The sequence below is a fragment of the Polypterus senegalus genome, chromosome 1, assembly GCF_016835505.1.
Source record: "Polypterus senegalus isolate Bchr_013 chromosome 1, ASM1683550v1, whole genome shotgun sequence".
Taxonomy (NCBI): Eukaryota; Metazoa; Chordata; class Cladistia; order Polypteriformes; family Polypteridae; genus Polypterus; species Polypterus senegalus.
Window position 1 is genome coordinate 187,813,487 of NC_053154.1, and position 22,735 is coordinate 187,836,221.

Consider the following 22,735-nt stretch of genomic DNA (forward strand, 5'->3'; position numbering starts at 1 on the left):
TGAACAGTAATCTTGTTTCAGATCTCACAGCTTGGAATGCTGCTGTCATAATCGGTTTGAGTTTCATGGTTTGTTTCAATTACGACAGTATTTGTAGGACTTGTGTTGAAGAGACATTCGGCATCTGTCAAGCGTTGTAAGTATACAACCGGTTTCATCGATAACTTCACATCCAGCTTTTGAGAGTTTAAACATTCATAAACATCAAAGTGTCCACTACTGAAATCGTCACCTGTGAATCTAAGATGTTTAAGAGGCATTGGCGGGTGTCGAAAGGTGTAAAATATTTGGCCATTTCGGTACACTTGAAAGCGACAACAGAATAATTCAGCAGCAGCCATCAACTCACATGCAGATCCATAGGTGAAGGGCTTAAGCATTTCACTCTTCTAGTGCTCCTGTGTAGTATAATTATCTCCTGTACCGTCATCAGTCCACACCTTAAACCTGTCCCAGTCATTCAATACATAAGACACAATGTTCCTCCGGATATCAAGAGTGAGCCTGATATGGCCGTGCAATATGTAACAAAGAGAATGGAAAAGGTTGGTGCCATCTCCGGGCATGGAAACCACTCAGTAAGTGACAGTTCTTTGATCGATGGTGATCACCTCAATAGACATGTTAATGGGGGTACGGTTGGAATGATAAAGGAAATGGGTACCTGAACAATGTAAAGTAAGTCTAAAATACCTACACAATAACTATAATCGTAATAAATGAACAATAAAACAGCGGAGAAGCCGTGGATTAAATAAAAAGGCTGTAGTTATCAGCAGGGAGACGCGAATCCCGTGGTGAAGCAAGGAAGGAAATGTAGAGACTGGAGCGACGGACGGCCTTATATAGGCAGGCAGCCAACAACGTGGGAGGCGTTGGGATGGGGGACCCAACGCCGCCTCACAGGGTGACCGAGCTGCAGGCTATTGACATATATATATGTACGTAAGTAGGATTCAATTAGTGTTGGGAACCCGCATACCAAATTTGTTGAAGATGGGCCCATAAGTAACAAAGACCATTGAAAAGTTCAGTATGGTGGCCGACAGTGGCATCATACCACCGAAATAAGTATGTACATTGGTTTCGGTTAGCGCAGGGAAGCCGCCTACCAAATTTCGTGAAGAAGGGGCCATAAATAAGAAAGTTCAACATGGCGTACGTTGTCAACCGTTATGACCGTTACGCGTAGAATTTCTAAATGAAACCTGCTTAACTTTTGTAAGTACGCTGTAAGGAATGAGCCTGCTAAATTTCTGCCTTCTAACTACATGGGAAGTTGGAGAATTAGTGAAATTGGAAAGTTCAATATGGCGGCTAACAGTGGCGTCATACCATCAAAATAAGTATGTACATCGGTTTCAGTTAGCGCAGGGAAGCCGCCTACCAAATTTCGTGAAGATGGGGCCATAAATAAGAAAGTTCAACATGGCGGATGTTGCCGACCGTTACGTGTAGAATTCCGAAATGAAACCTGCTTAACTTTTGTAAGTAAGCTGTAAGGAATAAGCCTGCCAAATTTCAGCCTTCTGCGTACACGGGAAGTTGGAGAATTAGTGATGAGTGAGTGAGTGAGTGAGTGAGTCAGTCAGTGAGTGAGTGAGTCAGTCAGTCAGTCAGTGAGTGAGTGAGTCAGTGAGGGCTTTGCCTTTTATTAGGTATAGATTACAGAGAAGCGATGCAAATTTTAACAGGCAAAAAGAAAGGCAATGTATATATTCCGTGAATAACATTACACACCAAAGGAGATCGTGACATTGATGGACTGAAAGCCAGAAGTCTATGTGACCATCATCATCGAGTCCTTCTATGAGAACCCTAAATACAACGAGGACTGTTTGATTTATGTTAGGTAGATTGCACAGAGGGGACTGGGCGGTCTCTTGGTCTGGAATCCCTACAGATTTTATTTTTTTTCTCCAGCGTCTGGAGTTTTTTTTTTTTTTTTTTTTGTTTTTTCTGCCCACCCTGGCCATTGGACCTTACTTATTCTATGTTAATTAATGTTGGCTTATTTTTATTTTTAATTGTGTCTTCTATTTTTCTATTCTTCATTTTGTAAAGCACTTTGAGCTACATTTTTTTTGTATAAAAATGTGCTATATAAATAAATGTTGTTGTTGTTGTGATATGCCATTTGTATTAAAATGCTTACAGTTTACCGTGAGAATAGCTTTTCCTATGACAATCAATAGGTCACAGGGACAAACATTAGAAAAAGTTGGATTATTTATTAGGTAAATAAACAATAGTCACTCACGGGCAGTTATACATTGCATTGTCACAATGTGTCTCCAAAAAATATTATTTTTAATGAAGCTTTAAAGTAAAAGTGCAAATACTGAAATTGAAACAATTCCAAAGAAAATTAAACTTGTATATCCAAATAACCAAACACAGGGGTTGGCGAGCAAAGCCCCCTAGTTCATATAACAGTCAAACCTGTGTTTCAGGTTACAGTGTGAAAGAAAAACCGAATTCAGATAATCTCTCTCTTATATCTATGCACTAGTGTACCACATACAGGAATTCTGGCCTAGTTTCAGAAAAGAAAACTTCCACATATCGATCTTCATAACTTAACCTCAAATATTACATTACTGAGAGAAAGCAAAGTTTTAGTCTGTTTAAAAAGCTCGAAATCAAATTGACAGAATATTATTTAAATACAAATTGAGAGACAGACATTTGCTGAATAATGCATTAAGACACTTAAACATATGCGTGTAGTTCAATACACAAAAAACACAGAAAATATACATATGGTAACGTGTCTCATACACATGGGTGTGAATCTAGATTTGCTGTTAGGATACTTTTTAGATACAAACATGCTTTCATTTATAATCAAATTTGCTGTCTTACCTGCCTTTGCCCAGGAAATTTGAAAGACAGTGGACCTGACTTATAGTCCTGTTGTTGAATCGGGTATATCAGAAGTACTGTGTAACTTGGTGGTTTTCTGTAGGCAATATTTTTTAAATCATGGGCTAATATTATCGACAGGCAGTATGGTGTAGTGGTTAAGACTTTCGACCTAGAAACTCAGTTTGTGGGTTAAAAACCCTGTTCCTAGTACTGTGTGACCGTGAGCAAGACACTTCTCCTGTCTGTGCTTCATTTGGAAAATTTAAAGAAATGTAACCAATTGTACTTCAAATGGTGCACAGTATGTCGTCACCTTGGATAAATGTATTAGTCAAATAATAAGTAAAAGTATCATTAGGTCACTGTTCAGCATGCTATACACTGTTGTCCATGAGTAAAACATTCCTGCATTAGATCAATTCCTGTTTTTTACCTACTTTTCATAGTGATTTAGCTTTTGTTTAAGGCCTTTGTAAAAATAAATTTTATATGAAAGTGTATTCTTTTGAATGTTTCCAATTTTCATTTGTTTCATCGTTCACTTAACACTAGAATTACCAAAGCCGACGAAAAAACTCGTAAATTTGGCCCACCTTAAATCCCTTTGCATCTCTCCATCAGTATCTTTTGTCTTGTAAATGTGCCGATCAAAAGAATCAGCAAGCAGCCTACTATTCCATCCCCCCACCGCCGCAGAACATGTGCAAAGTTCTCCCAGTTCCAGCCTTGATTATTTGGGAGTGAAGTGCTGGAGTTTTAGAGTGGAAATAATAGATTATTTGAAATTCATGCATTTCTTGTGTGTTCTGTTTCTACAATAATATGTGTAAACACATTGTTAAAACAGAAACATTTTTCATATTTCAGTAATAAATGACAAAATGTAGACAAACTATAAACTGTAATCAGGAGTCCCCTGGTTCGATCCTGACTGCCTAGTACTGTATATTTACCATTTTGAGTAGCGAGCTGCTTTTATTGTTACTATTATACAATAAACACATACTTTTAGTTTACGTCAGTAACAACTGGTGTACGTTTATAGTACTTGTAAAAGCTTTTTTTTTTTCTTTGTTTCACTTTTATTCTGTCACGATCACAATACATACTACCGCCCCAGCCCCACACTTCTCTCTATTCTGTGGTTTCTGTTACACACTTGTTTGCTCCTGCTCTCACTGAATATGCTCACGCCTTCTGGTCCATGATGTCAATGCAGCACCGGAGAAAAAAAGAAAGAGACAATATATGTGACATTTTGAAGAAATCATTTTATGACCTGAATAGTACCAATCCGAAAACATCATTGCATTAATGCAATATTATTTGAAAATGAACAGCGTCAGATCGGGAGTAAATTAATGCTGGCGCTGTTATAGTTAGATCAGAAAAGACGGGGGGAGCGTGATTGTGATTGAAAGAATAAAATATTAACAATAAGAGCAGCTCACTAATCAAAACGTAAATATACGAGGCAGTCAGGATTGAACCGGGGGACTCTTTGATTACAAGTTAGCAATTCTTACCGCTGCGCCACAGAAACTGTTCTATTATCCTTGAACCTTTTATGAAAGTGTTTATTTGATCTTTGGACTTCAGGCTTTATACATTATATAGTTTATGCCTACATTTTGTCATTTATTATTGAAATATGAAAAACATTTCTGTTTTAACAATGTGTTTATACAGATTATTGTAGAAACGGAACACACATGAAATGCATGTGTTCCAAATAACGATGTATTATTTCCACTCTAAAACTCTAGCACTTCACTCCCAGATAATCAAGACACGAGCTGGGAGAACTTTGAGCAGATTTTGCGGCGGTGGGGGAATGGAATAGTAGACTGCTTGCTGCTTGTCTTGATCGGCACATTTACAAGACAAAAGACACTGTCGAAGAGGTGCGAAGGGATTTAAGGAGGGTCGAATTTAGTTTTTTCGTTGGCTTTGATAATTCTAATGTTAAATACAATATTTATTATTATGTTTTTTTGTCAGTTGTATTTAGTTACCCTTTAAGATCTGTAGGTGCAAATGTACAGTATAGGCCAAAAGTTTGGACACACCTCCTCATTCAATGTGTTTTCTTTATTTTCATTACCATTTACATTAGTAGATTCTCACTGAAGGCATCAAAACTATGAATGAGCACATGTTCTCATTTCAGGTGACTACCTGTTGAAGCTCATCGAGAGAATGCCAAGAGTGTGCAAAGCAGTAATCAGAGCAAAGGGTGGCTATTTTGAAGAAACTAGAATATAAAACATGTTTTCAGTTATTTCACCTTTTTTGTTAAGTACATAACTCCACATGTGTTCATTCATAGTTTTGATGCCTTCAGTGAGAATCTACCAATGTAAATGGTCATGAAAATAAAGAAAACACATTGAATGAGGAGGTGTGTCCAAACTTTTGGCCTGTACTGTATGTGCAAAGCAGTGCTTGTAGTGAATATATGCAAGTGACAGTACTTTATGAGTACCTTATGTGTTACACTGATGTATTAACGTAAAGAGCAAGGAGCACAGAGCAGTAGTTTCCAGTGTAAACATAATTTCTGTTGCTTCCCCATTAGAAATTCAAGTGCTGTTATTTTAGATGGATGCTATAGTTTTGTGTGATTTAACTGGCATGATCAAAAGTGACGTTTTATTTATTTATTTATTTTTTTTTTGGGAAGTAGGCGTTCCTTGAAATTTGCAGCATTGCAGTTGAAGAGCCAGTTGGGGTATTTTGTTTCCCTTTGTAATTCTGAGTGCCATGAGTGAGGGCTGGAGGTCAACATAGTGGAGCAGATAAACAAGATGAACGCTGTTACGCACATAGGGTGCCAGTAGTCAACAGTAAAAAGTAGTTCTTGCTAACCATTGGTGGTGCTCAAGGAAGATGCAAAGCTCAAATGTTCTTTTTCCATTTCACTTTGTGATTGTCTGTTTTTCCTGTCCTGGACACGACCTTGTCTTCTGTGGTCCATCTACCGTATTGGTTAGTGATGCGGTTTCCATGGCCCGTCAGTCGTTTCTCAGCCCAGAACATGTAAGTTAACGTAATATTACTAAATATCAACAAAAAAGTGAGAAGTTAAGCAAAATTACACCTTTTATTGGCTGCCTATGAATATTTGCAATATGTGTGGCCCTAGGATTTCCGCGATGCGGAAAACATGGACGGAATCACAAAATTAATGCTTAAAAAAGGTAATGTGCAGAATGTAGAGACTGAAGGGGTGACTGTTACAAAACTTACCAATAAATAAATAATGTGTAGTTCTATCACTCAGATACTACTTTCTAGTTTGTTGTTTTTCAAGCGAACGCAGTTATTCCTAGAAATTCAGTCGTGCCTCTATCTGTTTGTGTGTTTCCTGTATGCTTTCTCATTAAAGGCACGTAAATTAGCTAGCTGCATGAGACCGAAATGTTGAATCAAGCCGTATCAGATACACTAACTACATCGAAAAAACTAAGAAACATGAGCTTAACTGCAAAATTGAGGGCACAACAATATCCTGGCGACTTTTACAAATCTGGACAATTTTTCTGCAAGTTTTGCCAGCATATCATAGACTGGACACTAAAAGATACTTGCAGTGACCACATCAAATCTAAATCCCATCTCAACAACTAGGAGAAATTAAGATGAAAAACTGTTCCCCTTAAGGTAGTAATAGAGGAAACAACAAAATTGTCAGATGGAAGACTTCAGTTTTTGGAAGACTTTGTGGTAATGTGAGTTAGACATACTGGTCAAAAAAATTACAAAGATGTTTCTTTTCTTTATTAAGCATTGTAAATAAGGAGGCGCGCTGCCAGAAAATGAGAGCAGTCTTTGTCAGACTCATTTGTCCCATGTCTTTAAACAGCATATGAATGCCATTCTTTGAAAGATTCATGGCAGTAAAATTATGTTGTAGTTGATGAAACAACTGATAGCCGAGACCACATAGTTCTCAACATAGTGATAGATGAGTAAACATTTGGCTGTATGGTAATTCTTTTATATAATCAGTTGTAATTGTATATGAATATATATTTTAATATTTTTTCCCATAGAAAAATGTTATTAGTTAACGGCTCTGGTTAACGGGTTCCTTTTTAAAAAGTAACAACTATGTTTCTGGATTTAATAAATGTTTTGCCTCTCAGTGACAAGGCATGCAAGGTCCATATTTGACTCTCCCATTATAAACTCGGCATCAACAAACCTGGGCAGAAGAGAAGGCTTTTCCTCAAATGCAACGAGCCCTTAAAAGTGGGTCTCTTTCTTTTTTTCTGTTTAATTCCTGGATTTAGTGTCTTGCAGGTTAGTTTGCTTTTGCTATGTAATTAATTATTTTAAGATATGCGGTAGATGAAGCTACAGATGTAATGATGCACGTTTCCAATCTGTAAACATTTAAGGTTTAAGAATCATTAGTAATTATTCACATAATTACAATTACAGGAACAGAAGTCCAGTACTTTTTTGCAGATGTTATGTTTATGGAGAGCTGCACCTTTTCCACCTTTTCACAGGTAGCATTTCAGTCCCTTCACAACTACAAGCTGAATCGTAATGACATTTAAGCAGTGGTTTTAGACAATGCATCATACTGTCTGAAAGCATTTCAGGAAGTTTTAAAAGGGGTTATGCCTTACCGTGTACATTAAGCATGCTTGTGTCATGTCATCACTTTGGTTGGAGAGACCTGCCAGCACTATGCAACAACAATATTTATTTAAATAGCACATTTTCATACAACTGATGTAGCTCAAAGTGCTTTACATAAAGAAGAAACAGAAAATCAATTAGAAAATGGAATTAGGGAACACTAATTAACATAGAGTAAAAGTAAGGTCCGATGCCCAGGGAGGACAGAAACAACAAAAAAAAACTCCAGATGGCTGGAGAAAAAAGTAAAATCTGTAGGGGTTCCTAGGCCATGAGACCGGCCAGCCCCGTCTAGGCATTCTACCTAACATAAATGACCTCACAATCAGCTCTCATTGTATTTAGGGTTCACATGGAAGAACTTGATGATGAAGTTTATGTGGACTTCTGGCCTTTAATCCATCAATGTAGGGACATCACGGTGCTTTGAACAGGTGATGGTGGTGCCAATCGCTACCACAGAAAACCTTTTAAAGAACAGAAGAGAAAGTAGGGGATAGTACGGATTATGGAGCCACCAGGAATGATATTGATAATTAAATGCATATACAGATTATCAGGATTAAAATAAAATGAAGCTATGAGTAATCCATGTTAAAATAATGAGTTTTTAGCAATTTTTTTTTTTCTCGACTGTATTAGCATGGCGAATTTCTATTGGTAAGCTATTCCAGATTTTAGATGCATAACAGCGGAAGGCTGCCTCACCACTTTTACGTTTAGCTCTTGGAATTATAAGCAGACACTCATTTGAAGATTGCCAAGGTAAAATGTGAAGATATCGGATATAGCAAGATTATTTAAGGCTTTGTAAACTGTAAGCAGTATTTTAAAGTCAATTCGAAATAACACAGGTAACCAATGTAGTGACATGAAAACTGGATAGATGTGCTTGGATTTTCTTTTCCTAGTTAAGATTCTAGCAGCTGCATTCTGCACTAGTTGCAATTGATTGATGTCTTTTTTGGGTAGTCCTGAGAGGAGAGTGTTACAGTAATCTAGCTGACTGGAAACAAAGCGTGAACTAATTTCTCAGAATCTTGAAATGTTATAAGAGGTCTTGAAATGTTATAAGAAGTTTTGCTATAGTTCTTAAGTAAAAAAATGCTTTCCTAGTAATCTGATTAATATGTGATTTAAAATTCAGGTCAGAGTCAATAGTTACCCCTAAATTCTTTACCTCCATCTTGACTTTTAATACTGATGCATCAAGTTTATTTCTGATAATCTCATTATATCCATTTTTGCCAATCACTAAAATTTCTGTTTTCTCCTTATTTAGTTTGAGAAAATTACTACTCATCCATTCAGAAGCACAAGTAAGACATTGTATCAGTGAATCAAGAGAGTTGGGGTCGTCGGGGGCTATTGATAAATACAGCTGTGTGTCATCAGCATAGCTGTGGTAGCTCACTTTATGCCCCGAGATAATATGACCTAATGGAAGTATGTAAATCGAAAGGAGCAGTGGACCCAGGAGAGATCCTTGTGGAGCACCTTATAGAAATAGCATGTGTCTTTGAAGTATAATTGCCACAACTAACAAAGAATTTTCTACCTGCCAGGTAGGACTCAAACAAATTTAAGACAAGGCCAGAGAGGCCCACCCATTGACTAAGGCGGTTTCTAAGAATATTGTGATCAATGGTATCAAACGCGGCACTCAGATCTAGGATCGAGGATGAGAACAGATAAACAGACTCTGTCTGCCTTTACCCGGAAGTCATTTACAACTTTAACGAGTGCAATTTCTGTACTGTGATTTGTTCTGAAGCCCTATTGAAATTTATCAAGAATGGCATGTTTATTGAGGTGGTCATTTATCTGCATAATGACTGCCTTCTCTAGGATATTACTTAAGAAAGGTTAGAAATAGGTCTAAAATTTTTAAAAGCAGAGGAGTCAAGATTATTTTTCTTCAGCAAGGGTTTTACTACAGCAGTCTTTTAAGACAGTCTGGGAAGACCCCCGCATGTAATGACGAGTTTACTATATCAAGAATACTATCAATTAGTACGCCAGATACTTCTTTGAAAAAAACTTGTTGGTATTGGGTCAAGGACGCAGGTGGATGGTCTCATTTGAGAAATTATTTTATGTAAATCAGATAAATCTATCCTGGTGAAAGAATTTAATTGGTTTATAATAGAGTACTGGGGTTTAAGAGGATTAGTGTTGGGGTGATGTACTATTTTATTTCTAATATCGTTAATGTTTTGATTAAAAAATCCACCAAAGCCTCACAAGTTTCACTGGAAGTGTTTCGAAGGCATTCCATTGAGAGACCAGGGTTTATCAGATGATCAATTGTAGAGAATAAGATTCTGAGGTTACTAGCATTATTTGTAATCCTAGAGAAGTAACACTGGCTCTCAAGACGGACTATGTTGTTGTATTCTGTTATTTTAACCTTCAATATCTCATAGTGGATAATCAGTTTAGTTTTTCTCCATCTACGCTCCGCTCTCTTGCATGTTCTCTTTAGATCAGACACTCTTTGAGTCTTCGATGATATAAAAGTGCTAGAAGATTATTTTTTTTTGGAAATTTTTACAAAAAGTAGGATTGAGAACAAGTCGACCCCCACCCCTGAGAGAGAGAGAGCAAGGCCAACTGAGTAAAACTTAAGGCTTGTAAACATACCTAAACTGATAAGTTTGATAAGCCAATAGACATGAATGGAGAAGAAAAAGAAATACAGAAATAATTGTTTCCTTTGTGCTTTAAGAGCTTATTCTAAAATATTACTGATTAGCTCCTGCCATGTTTTGAAAAAAATCTGTACAGATCCTCTGAGTATTTGATTTTTTCCAATTTCAAATAGTATAAAACATCGGTTTCCCACTGACTTAAAAGAGGAGAGTTAGGATTTTTCCAGTTTAGCAAAATAAGTCTGTGCCAAAAGTGTAGTGAATGCAATCACAGTTTGTTTGTCCTTCTCCACTTTAAACCCATCTGGAAGAACCCCAAACACAGCTGTTAATGGGTTAGGAGGGATTGTGAGACCAAGGCTGTCTGAAAGATAATTAAACATTTTGGTCCAGAATGATGTTAATTTGGTGCAGGCCCAAAACCTGTGACCCAGTGAGGCTGGGACTTGATTGCAGCGTTCGCAGGTTGGATCTTGCCCTGGAAACATTTTGGAGAGTTTTAGGTGAGACAGATGTGCTCGATATATAATTTTGAGTTGAATAATTGTATGCTTTGCGCATATGGAGCTCGAGTGAATTCTCTGCTTTGCTAGTTTCCACTCCTTTTCTGATATATTAATTGAGAGATCTTTTTCCCAGTGTTCTCTTGGATCTTTGAAAGGAAGGGACTGTAAAATAATTTTATTCAGGGTGCGGCAGAAATAACTCCCACATTTCAAAGGGGGATTGAAAAAAAATGCTACGATGTATCACCAAAAACTTTTTATTTCCCAAATGTAGATATAAAAATGTTTTTTTAGTTTAAGTTTTAAAAATTATATCGTCCAAATAGTGGCCTTGACGGCTGATACAAATTTTGAGTTGTTCTTGGAAGTTTTCCATCACTCTCACTAGCATGTCGAGTGAAATTCCTTCAATTTCTTCTTGAATTGCCTGCTTTAGTTGGTTCAAGGACTGAGGACGATGTTTGAAAACCTCCTGTTGCCCTTACTCTTTGAACCCACAGCAAAATAATTTTCCAGTCTGGAACACTTTTTCATTAGCACGTAAACCAAACTGCGTCCAAAACACCCTCTCCGTCACAGTTAGAGATTCGCCATTTTTGAAAAAAGCCTCCACTACAAAGCCTCGGTGCTCACCTGACCATGGCATGGTGACGACTGAAAACTTTTATTATGTACTGTGCCTAATTGAACAGACCGCACCCCTCTACCTGCTTTGGGGACCCCACAGTGATTTTTCGAAATGTGTGAGTTATTTCTGCTCCACCCTGTATATTGCAGAGATGGTGTCCGAGTCCCTGAAATTGAGCAGTATTTTTTCCAGCAAAGTGCTAGAAGATTTAACTGTTGTTTCAGGTGCAACTATGTCAGCAGCAGCTCTCATTTTAGTGTTAAAGTTTTCCACCTTGCTATTTACATTATCCTCGCTATTGTAGTAACCACTACAAACGGACTGGTTGCTTAGAATGTTTGTAAATGTTGAAACTGCTTTTCGTGAATTTTTTCTACCATTATTTCTATATTAAATGGTAAGAGAAAATGGTCTGATAGACCAATATCAGTAACCTGCTTCACATGAACTTTTAGTCCTTTAGTAATTACTAAATCTAACATCCAGGAGGTTCATGAATTCTTTTACTTTCTGGTCACACCGATTATGAAAGTTTGAAGTCACAAACTATTAGGAATGTGTCATAGTTCATAATTACAGTTGACACCAAGTTTAAGAATTCCTCAAAGAAAGACGCATTGTATTTAGGAGGTCTATACACGGACAATACTAGACACTGAGAAACTTCATGAATAACAATGGCAAGATGCTTGAAGGACTTGAATTTGCCAAAGCCGACATCTTTACACTTTAACCGACTTAGAGTAAATACAGTGGTGCTTGAAAGTTTGTGAACCCTTTAGAATTTTCTATATTTCTGCATAAATATGACCTAAAACATCATCAGATTTTCACTCAAGTCCTAAAAGTAGGTAAAGAGAAACCAGTTAAACAAATGAGACAAAAATATTATACTTGGTCTTTTATTTATTGGAATTGGTATTTCCGGCGCCACATCCAAGTGGCAGCCTTTCCAGCAGCTCCGTATATGACTTTATCTTTTTACCTTTTTATCTCTATTTTTCTCTGTTTCACTGATCACTTCTATCCACTATCATCTTTTATGTGGAATTGCTCCCTGGACACTTTTTACTATTTGACATGGATTTTTACACTCCGAGAATCGCCTATTCAAGTAGTCAGCTTAAAGCACTGAGAAGAAATGCTTATGCCGGTGTGGTTCCTTATTTACCTGACGAGGTAAGAAGACTATCTATCTATCTATCTATCTATCTCTATCTCTATATCTCTATATCTCTATATCTCTATCTCTCTATCTCTCTATCTCTATCTCTCTATATCTATCTCTCTATATATATCTCTCTATCTATCTATCTATATCTATCAAAATGATCAAATATTACATATTTGTGAGTGGCAAAAGTATGTGAACCTCTAGGATTAGCAGTTAGTTTGAAGGTGAAATTAGAGTCATGTGTTTTCAATCAATGGGATGACAATCAGGTGTGAGTGAGCACCCTGTGTTATTTGAAGAACAGGGATCTATCAAAGTCTGCTTTTCACAACACGTTTCTTTTTTACCTTGGCAGTCTGCATTAGCAAAGCTGTAATTCGGAGGCACAGATTTAATTAAAACAGCTGCACCATCAGAGCTAAGCCACGTTTCACTTAATGCAATAAAATACATTTTGCTATCACCATCGTTGATGGAAAACGTCATGTTTGTTAATGCTCTAACATTTAATAAAGCCATATTTAATGTCTCGGAAGAATAGAACTGAACTGTAGGAGCATTATGGGTATTCGAGATAGAAATTAACTGATTTTTATTAGAGCTGCTCTGTGCGTATTTTCTATTTAATCTATAGTCTGTTTTAAATGACAGTAAAACCTCTGGTCACGAACGTTTCCGAACACATACAAATCGGGTTATGATCCAAAAGTTTGCCAAAATTTTTCATCTGTTCTTGACCACACAATCTTGTGGCGAACTAAAACACTGGCGGCCAGTTTCCCTACGCACGTTCATATGCACCAATGATCTCCCATTCTCCGTTTCCCATTTTCTTTTGTTTGCGTATACAGGGCCTGCAGCTGATGTTGCAAAAGGAGTTACAATGTTAACCAAGCAGAGGCCTCAAGAGGTAGAAAACTGTTCCTAGTGTGGTTGAATGAGAAGGAACTTGCAGGGGATAGCGTAAGCGAAGCGATCATATGTAAGAAAACCAATAAGATTCATGGTGATTTGCTGAAAAAAAAATCCTCCTTCGAGTGGCAGGTGAGGAATTTAAGGCAAGTTGAAAATGGTTTGAAAGGTTTCGCAAGAGAAGTGGCATTTAAGTTTTTTCCCCGTGCGCTTAAAACTCATAAAAAAAGTGTTTACAGTAGCTGTCCGTAAGGGTCTAGTGTGAACTCTTACAATGTTAGTTTTCTCTGTTGTTCAAGGTTTTCTCAGTGTTACTCAATTGTTTTACATTTAGTTTACTATTACACTGTGCGTTCTATGGTATAGTTAACTATTTTTATGCTTAAAAAATCTATATTTACATACAGTTCATACGGTCTGGAATGGATTAATTGTATTTACATACAATCTTATGGGGAAATTACGTTTGGATCATGTCCAGAGTTTTGGAATGAATTATGGTCGTGACCAGAAGTACCACTGTATTTGTATTTATGCTGCACTGTCTAGATTTTTACATGCATTGAGGTTAGTTCTTATTGTATTAAAGCATTGCACTTTTGAGGAAGCATTCTTGAAAGGGTTAGGGGTAACAGTAAAGAGTCAAGAGAGACTAATTACCTTAGAGATGTTTTTGAAGAGGACCTGTGCACCGAATCTATTTGGATGCAGACCATCCCGCTTGGAGAAACGTGGCCTCTCCCAGAAATGGTCCCAACTATGTACGAAACCGATATTTTGTCCCTCGCAGAAGCCTTTAAGCCAGATGTTTAATCCCAGCAGACGACTGTAATACTCATTCGATCTTCTAATGAGAGGTGAGGGACCCGAGATGAAAATTCTTGCAGCCGGGGTTTATCTGTTCTCATCACTAGTGATGTGGGTAAAGTCTGCCTTCTTCAAGAAGCCTGCCAGGAACCCCTGAGGTAGGAAACACCAGGTGGAATAGCTGCTTCGAATCAGTAGGGTACCTCTCTGAACATATTCTCCTCTACAAAAAGTTATTTCTGGCTGAGCACACATCAGCTCAGTTTGTAACAAATATCCTAGACCCTAAAAGTGAAGTTCACCTTCATTTTAGAAGGATGCATCAAGCTAGTAACAGCTCGTATAATTCTCAGGGGGCCCCTCACTGTCCTACAGCTGTCTCAGCATACGGTATTATGGAGGATCTGGGGCCTCATATTTAAACAGTACGTACGCATAAAAATGTTGCATACACCCGTTTCTATGCTCACATTACGATGTATAAAAACTAAACTTGGCATAAAGCCATGCACATTATCAAACCAGGTCAAACAATTGCGTACGCACATTTTCAGCTCAGTTTTATAAACGGGTGGCACCCAGCGTCAAAGCAGTACTGCTGTTTCTGTGTGGTTTCCCGTTATTTATTTGATTCACATCCCTGACGCGGCTTTACCAAATACACTGAAATTAACCACATATTTTTTATTTTATGGCATGTGATTGTTTTCAACCAGAAACAATGTAATGATGCATGATATGGTCAAACTATTCCAAATACCATAGCTGCTTTAGCATTGTTACTCTCATTCAATGCAGCATTGAGGGTATTTTAACCCACTGTATCTGAGTGTGGAATCACATCACAGCTCTACAGCAGATTGTGTCAAGAGCAGAGAGAATTCTAGGCCTACAGCATTTAGCACATGCTGCCTCAGCCGTGTGCACAGTGTATTTGAACTTTTCCTATTCAGCAAACAGTTTCATCCCAAGAGCTCTAAACGCACTCAATCCATCAGATGCTCCCATTAGAAGTGTTTGTACTTATAAGTGCAATTACCTCACTGTAAACTTGCATTACAGTTGTAATATTGCACAGCCTGAGCCACTTATGCTTTCATATTATATATTTTCATTGTTTTTTATCATATTATTATTATTGTTGTTGAAAATAAGTTTATGGAGGATTTGCATATTGAATCTCATTGTACCACACAATAGCAATAAAGGAATTCAATTCAACAGAAGAGAGCATCTATTTACAGATGATGATGACTGGCTTCTAAATCTATTTAGATGTCTAAGCACTATCTTCTTGGAGTTCTGTGTCATTTTTAAGATGAAATGCAGTAAAGTATGTATATTACATTATACAGATACATTTTTACCTTAATTTAAATAATGTGTACTGTTATTAATTAAACGTGTGGACAGCGGTAGTGATGAACTGGAAAGCTCCGTTCAGGGATTGTTTCTGCCTCCCATGCTGTATGCTTGCAGGGACTGGCGCCCCCCAGATAGATGGATGGATGGAATAATTAAACATGTACAGTGATCCTTCACTATATCGCGTTTCGACTTTCGCGGCGTCACTCCATCGCGGATTTTAAATGTAAGCATATCTAAATATATATCATGGATTTTTGCTGGTTCGCGGATTTCTGCGGACAGTGGGTCTTTTAATTTATGGTACATGCTTCCTCAGTTTGTTTGCCCAGTTGATTTCATACAAGGGACGCTATCGGCGGATGGCTTAGAAGCTACCCAATCAGAGCATGTATTACATAAAACTCCTCAATGATATATGATATGCTTCTCGCATGATGCTTGATTGTTTGCTTTTCTCTGTCTCTCTCACTCTCTCTGCCTGACGGAGGGGGTGTGAGCAGAGGGGGGCTGTTTGCACAGAGGCCGTTTGCCTAGAGGATACGGACGCTCCTCTAAAAAATGCTGCTTTATCGCAGTGCTTCGGCATACTTAAAAGCCCAAAAGCACGTCTTTGATTTTTTGATTGTTTGCTTTTCTCTCGCGCTCTCTCTCTCTCTCTCTCTCTCTGACATTCTCTGCTCCTGACATGCATTCTTTGAAGAGGAAGATATGTTTGCATTCTTTTAATTGTGAGAAAGAACTGTCATCTCAGTCTTGTCATGGAGCATAGTTTAAACTTTTGAGTAAAGGGTGTTATTTCATGTCTAGAGGGCTCTAATAATGTTAACAGTGTGGGAGAGTTTATAAGGGCTTAAAATATATAAAAAATAACCATACAAACATATGGTTTCTACTTCGCGGATTTTCATCTATCTATTCTGGAACGCAACCCCCGCGATCGAGGAGGGATTACTGTACTACAAAGATATTTCAATGTTCTGTAAACTTTTTTGAAGAATCTGCATTTTCAGCTTAAAGATGGCTTGACATTTATTAAAGAGCTGATTGTGTGGCGATTAGTTACTTGGAGATAGAAAAGGAAGGACAGGAATTGGGGTTTAGTATGTTTAAAAGAGACAGTACTGCTGCAATAAATTATTTCATTGAGAGTCGTACGCAGTATCTTGCAGGAGGCAAGAACAATCTCTGGACAGGGTGTCAGCTCATCTTTGTGACTGTGGCCCAAAGTTTAATGCATGTTTTAATTCATTTCATCATGAAAATGATATCAAGTATACATTCTGGTATTTGCATTTTTTTTTTTTTACAGAGCTACCTGTTCAAAGGCGTATACAGGGTGGAACTGCAAAATAAGACTGGGATTTATGTAGCACTTTGTTTATGCTATCTGAATTTTTGTGCTGTTGTCCGTACACCATTTAGTGTGATTTTTAGGGCATGAGGCCCCTGGGCTACCTGATAAATGGAACTGCATTTCACTTGTGCTAGTGTGCTGTTGCATTTAAAGGAATGTAAAGTGCATTTCATTATTGTTTGTTTTGTTGTAGCTGTTGCTACTTATAGTTAAAAACGTAAAAACACAAAAATCTGAATCAAGGAAAAATAAAACCGTGAAAACCAAAAATAAAAAAAAAACAAAAAAACGATTCCATAAGGTCCTAAATATGCAAGTTTTCAAGGCAACTCAGGCCCCTTCTTCAGGCAAGATGTAATAGAGAAACTGGAGTTACCTGTGCTTTTATATAGACATTAGGACAGATACAGCATTGAAAAACCTTTAAGTGAGACACCTTAGATGTAAAAATTAATAGACCTCTCCAGGCTAAGATTTATTTAGCAAGACAGGATAACAATGTATAGTCAAGATCTTTTGATAACTGTTGACTTTTGAAGTTTCTGATGAGTTCTTCAAAACAATGTGGATCTTTAGTCAGGTTCTGGGACAGTTCAAGAGATTTAAACAATCCTCATATCTGGCGCTAAATCTCTTGTCTCTTTTAGCACAAGTTTAACTTCCCATTCTTTTCTTTCATGCTGTGTTCTGAAGTTGCTCATAAGCACTGTGACTTTAAAGTCCCTCTCACAGTGTCCAGGGCTGTTGAAGTGGGCTGCAACAGGAGCATCTGTGTTGCCATGTTTAATGTTGAACCTGTGTAAATTCATTCTTTGTTGGAGTGTTTGTTCAGTTTCTCCCACATAGAGTGAAGTGTCCGAACATTTTATACAGAGAATTAGGTAGACCAGATTAGATGATCTGCAGGAAAATTATCCCTTTATGCGATATTCTAGTCAGCAGTGTGGTATAACTACACACTCTGTATCATAAATATAAGGATATGTTTTACATCTTTTGTGTAAGCAGGGAGATGTTCACTTAGGGAGCTTCAGACAATTAGTTGCTTCAGGTTTGATGGTTGTCTGTATGCCAGGAGGGGTGGATATAAAAAATACATTTTTCTGCGTTTTGGAATTCCTTAGCATTGGCTGAAGTTCCTTTATAATTTTTTGAAGTGCTTCAAGATGTGGGTTATTGGTGACAACAAGGGGAGTGCGGTTCTTGTCTTTGTTTTTATATTCCAGAAGGTTGGCTCTTGGTATGGCAGCAGATCTACTTATTTGAGTGTCTGCTTTGGGGGCATAACCTTGTCTGATGTAATCTTGTCTAAGCTCCTGCAATTGTTTATCCTGGTCTGTCAGGTATGAGCAAATATGGCTGTAACGTATTGCTTGGCTGAAAATAATATGCTTGGGGTGGAAGCTATCACTTCTAAGGTAAGTCCGTCTGTTTGTGAAAAACAGAGGTTACGAGGGTGTTATCTTTCAGTTGAATAGTGGTATCAAAGGAAGCTGACTTCTGTTTTTAAGAAATTAAGCTTCAGCTTTATGTTGGGATTGAAAGAATTATATTCATTTTGAAAATGGAGGAGGTCCGTCTTATTTGCAGTCCAGCTTATGAAGATGTCTTTGTAACAGAGATACATTGGTTTTAAGATGCATGTTGACATAAAATCTTACTCCAATCATGCCTTAAAAAGGTTTGTATAGTGAGGTGCAAACAGACAGCCTTTTCCAGTCCTCATTTGTTGCAAGTAGAATAAATTGTGTGTCGGAGTGAATTTTATCATTTGTATAACTGACTCTGTGGGTAAATCATGTTGTTTAAAGGTACATTTCACATGCCATTATGCCATCATCATGGGGGATGTCTGTGTAAAGTGCCTCAACATCCATTGTGGCCAGTAAGGTTCCCTCATGTAAGGCGCCATTAGCAGACAGTTTTTTAAAAGAAATTAGTGGTGTCCTGGATGTAGCTGGTTGTATTGCGGGTGAGGGGTTTAAGGATGTGTCTCAAGAACAGGGATGCCGCTGCTCAAGAACTGAGTCTGATAGCAGCATGTTAAAATGTTGCCATTGAAATCTTTCCTGAGTTTCATATATATTAATATTTTTACATTTAATGCTTTTATATAACAGTATACCAGAAGTATATAGTGGGTTTACATTAGCTTCTTAATCTTACTTTACTGTCATTTAAGATTTTATCACGTATTTTTATATTTATATACACATGCATCATGGGTTTTCTTAATAATGGTGATGATGGCTAGTTTTTCAGATAGAACACTAATTTTGGAAAAAAGGAGAGAAATATTTGTGTTATGTGTAAATTGTATTATAAATATTTGTATGTTAGTGTAATGGGCTAGAACTCTGTATGCAACACTCGGTGTGTTGCTTAGTGTAATGGGCTATAAACCAGTGTTTTAAAGAAAAGACAGAATTTCTGGAAAATTCAGCTACAGGTTATTGTTGATGGCTATCTACAGGACATACATATTTATCTGTCTTGCTAAAGAGTCACCTGCTTTGAATAGTCAGACTGCTTTGATTTAGTATCTCATCTACATACAATGTGGGGATACAGAACTGTCTGCTTCCTTGGAAAATTGGTTTCTAATCAAGTACTCAAAGTAAATGTGTTTTCACTTTTTGTTATGCAGAGGAAATTGGCTTGCACCATTGTTTTCACTGATTGCCATGTTGATTTATGCAGAAATTGAAGTATATATGTATTTCTGGGAAAAGGAGAATAAAGAGAACAGAAGTATGGTTTGAGACTCGGGACTGCTGTCTCTTTTATGCTTTACACCATATCGCTGTGGCTACACCCTGTAGCAACAGTGCCTTGTACCTGGCCCAGGTTCCCCTAGGCCTGAGGTCGGTAACATTAGTAATTTACTGTATTAAGAACAGTGACGCAACTTTTATAGGTGTTCCATAGCTTTATTGTAACAAATAAATAGGACACATTATTAAACACTACATTTTAAATTTTTTAAATATTCCAGCACTAAATGATTTCATGTTGATTTTTTTGAGTGGTTTCCTGCTCAGTTTAGGTTGTACTGTATTTCAGTGTGTAAAGAGAATGCAGAATATGCAGTTTGCAATACAAAATGCATTTTTCATTATATTTAAAGTTAATGATCACAATTGTAAAGTCAAAGGCAAGAATTGCCAAGTATTCATTTTGTCGTTGTCATGCAGTCCTATTAAAATGTGCAGTTCATTGCATGCAACACATAAATGTGCAGCCTATACAAATTAATATTGTATGTAATAAGTTAAAGGAAACCACAATTCAGTGTGTGTTGCTTTTGGCCTAACCCCTCCAATCCAGGACAAGATTACAGATCAACATATTACATTCAAATCTGATTGAAGCTCTCATTTTTACAATGCGTGCTACAAGGTGAAATTACTGCGGTGGGTTGGTACCCTGCCTGCGATTGGTTCCTGCCTTGTGCCCTGTGTTGGCTGGGATTGGTTCCAGCAGACCCCCGTGACCCTGTGTTCGGATTCAGCGGGTTGGAAAATGGATGGATGTATGGAAGGTGAAATTATATTTATACTCAAAATTTCCATTATTACTACTAATTCCCATTTGAATTAAAAAAATTCAGTTTCTTGTAAAATTGTGGTTTGCTTTGACCATCAAGAAAAGCCAAGATCAGTCAGTAGAAAAAGCAAAAATTGATCTGCAACAGGAATGTTTTACTCATGGCCAATTGTATCTAGCAAATTCCAGAGTAACCAGCACCAGGGAACTAATATTAGCTACACAGTACTTTTTATACTTGCAGTTAACTAGGAGGACTATAATCAAAGCCCATTGTCTTAGAAAATGTTCCAAGCAAGCTGGGTAAAACAGCTAGTTTATGCTATATCAAATATATTCAGTTCTTGGTGCCTGATTATCATCTCAATTCTGCCTTTTTACTTAAAAAAAAAAAATCAGTTAACCCTTATTATATACACAACAAACTTATGATCCTAGTCACCCATATAGCTTTCAGGAAGGTTACAGGGATTTTAGGGATTTTGGTCCACATTGACTTGATAGCATCCCATGGTTCCTGCAGATTTTTCACATATAAATTCATCCATTGAACCTCATTTCCAGTGGTTCTCTGAGTTTAGAACTTGTACTTGACTTCTCATATTAACAAGGAATGTAAATATAAAAAAATGTATAAAACTATGAATCCCCTGGAAGTCTTTCCAGTCTTTTATGCAAGCCATCTTATATTTAAGTCTGTTTAATTCAGCATATAAATTAGTAACTGTGTATTAAAATGTGCAGTAATGTGTCATATTTAAGTTGTGTGGATTGTGGAGTATTGTTCCTTTTTCTTGTAGAAATAAATATGCAATGTTAATGGGTATGCTTATAATTGTGCATAAAAGTATGTGTTGTTTTTATTTATTCCTTTGTCTATCTGTCATTCAGTCATTATGAACTAAGTGGCAGAACTGCAATAACCAGTACTCCCTTTTCTACAATATTTATTCATTTTGAAAGATTTTTTCTTTCCATTATAAATATGTTCAAATATACTTTGCATATCCAGACTGTATACTGTAATACTACATTTTTGACAATAGTAATCTCTGGTATTTACAGTACCAATTACATGTGTTATTCCATGCATGTTGAACACATGGAGTGCCTTCTAAAGGGAAGTGTAGAATTATACTGCGCACCCAGTCTGGAAAATGTTCCCTGAGTGGATATGGAAAATAGGGATAGGAAAGTTGGGCCAGCCTTGCTCAACATATTACCAGTTGACAGAAAATGAGGTGTAAATATGAATATTTATGCTCACACACTGTATATTCATCCAGGTATATAGCATCATGCAGATATAGCTTTCTCTGTGCTCAGGTGTCTTAGAGGATGCACTATCAGCAATTCTTAGTTGTCCATGGCTCTCTTCTTTTGCAGATCTGCCTATGTCTCTTATGGGGGTCTTCTGATGCGACTCCAGGGTGATGCTAACAACCTGCATGGCTTTGAGGTGGACTCCAGAGTTTACCTGTTAATGAAGAAGCTGGCATTCTAAAAAAAAAAAAAAACTTTTTTTGCTGTCATCATTTTCTTTTTCCCAGAAGAGAAGCACCAATATCTGTAAAGGGATCAAGGCTGTACACAGTTCATTTACAGTAATTATGTTGATGGCCAAGACGGCTAACTTTGGATGCAACAAACAGCAGATACATAATGGCAGTTTCTCATGCAGTTTTTTATTTTAAAAAGGACATGAATGGAAAAATGACACTGATATAAACTCTCATAACTGAACATGTTTTCCATTGTAAATAAACTTTTCTTAAATAATAAATTGCTGCACATTTTTTTGCTGTATTAACTAATCACATCTTGGTTTTGGATAAATGTATAAACGAGGGAACTTTGCAGAAAATCCGTGAAAACTGTGCTTACTTAAAGCTTTGTTTATCCAGGTAAACCAAATGCTAATGCTTTGAACCATGAACAGTTTTGAGCCAAGCAGAAAAAGCTTGGTCTCCTTCTGCACTGGTTTCATTCCAGACATATGCTTTTATAGAGTAAATTTATTCAAGGTAGACGTACCCTGCTGCAAATACTGAAAGGTTTATTGCTGCATTCTTAAAGTGACAAAAGTTTTTGTTCTGTATCCATTAAACATTGCAAAAGCCATTATCGCTAGAGTTTCTATTGAATTTTTATGGCAGAGACCAGAACTAACATTCAGTTTTAAATTGAAGGCGCCTGGGGTTCAGTTCTGTGGTGTGTCTGTTTTCATTTTACAGGAAGTGAGCAAATATTTGCAGTATTACAATTGTT

At 37.1% G+C, this 22,735-nt stretch overlaps 1 protein-coding gene across 1 annotated transcript in view; it reads left to right on the top strand.

Moving 5' to 3' along the window:
* Positions 1-22,250, top strand: part of polr2h (RNA polymerase II, I and III subunit H) — a 38,980-nt gene extending 16,730 nt beyond the window's left edge. Inside the window, exon 6 of the mRNA XM_039764570.1 lies at positions 21,854-22,250. Coding sequence (XP_039620504.1) covers positions 21,854-21,971 — 118 coding nt within the window. The 3' untranslated portion in view covers positions 21,972-22,250. The remainder of the gene's footprint in view (positions 1-21,853) is intronic.
* Positions 22,251-22,735: the final 485 nt, after the last annotated feature.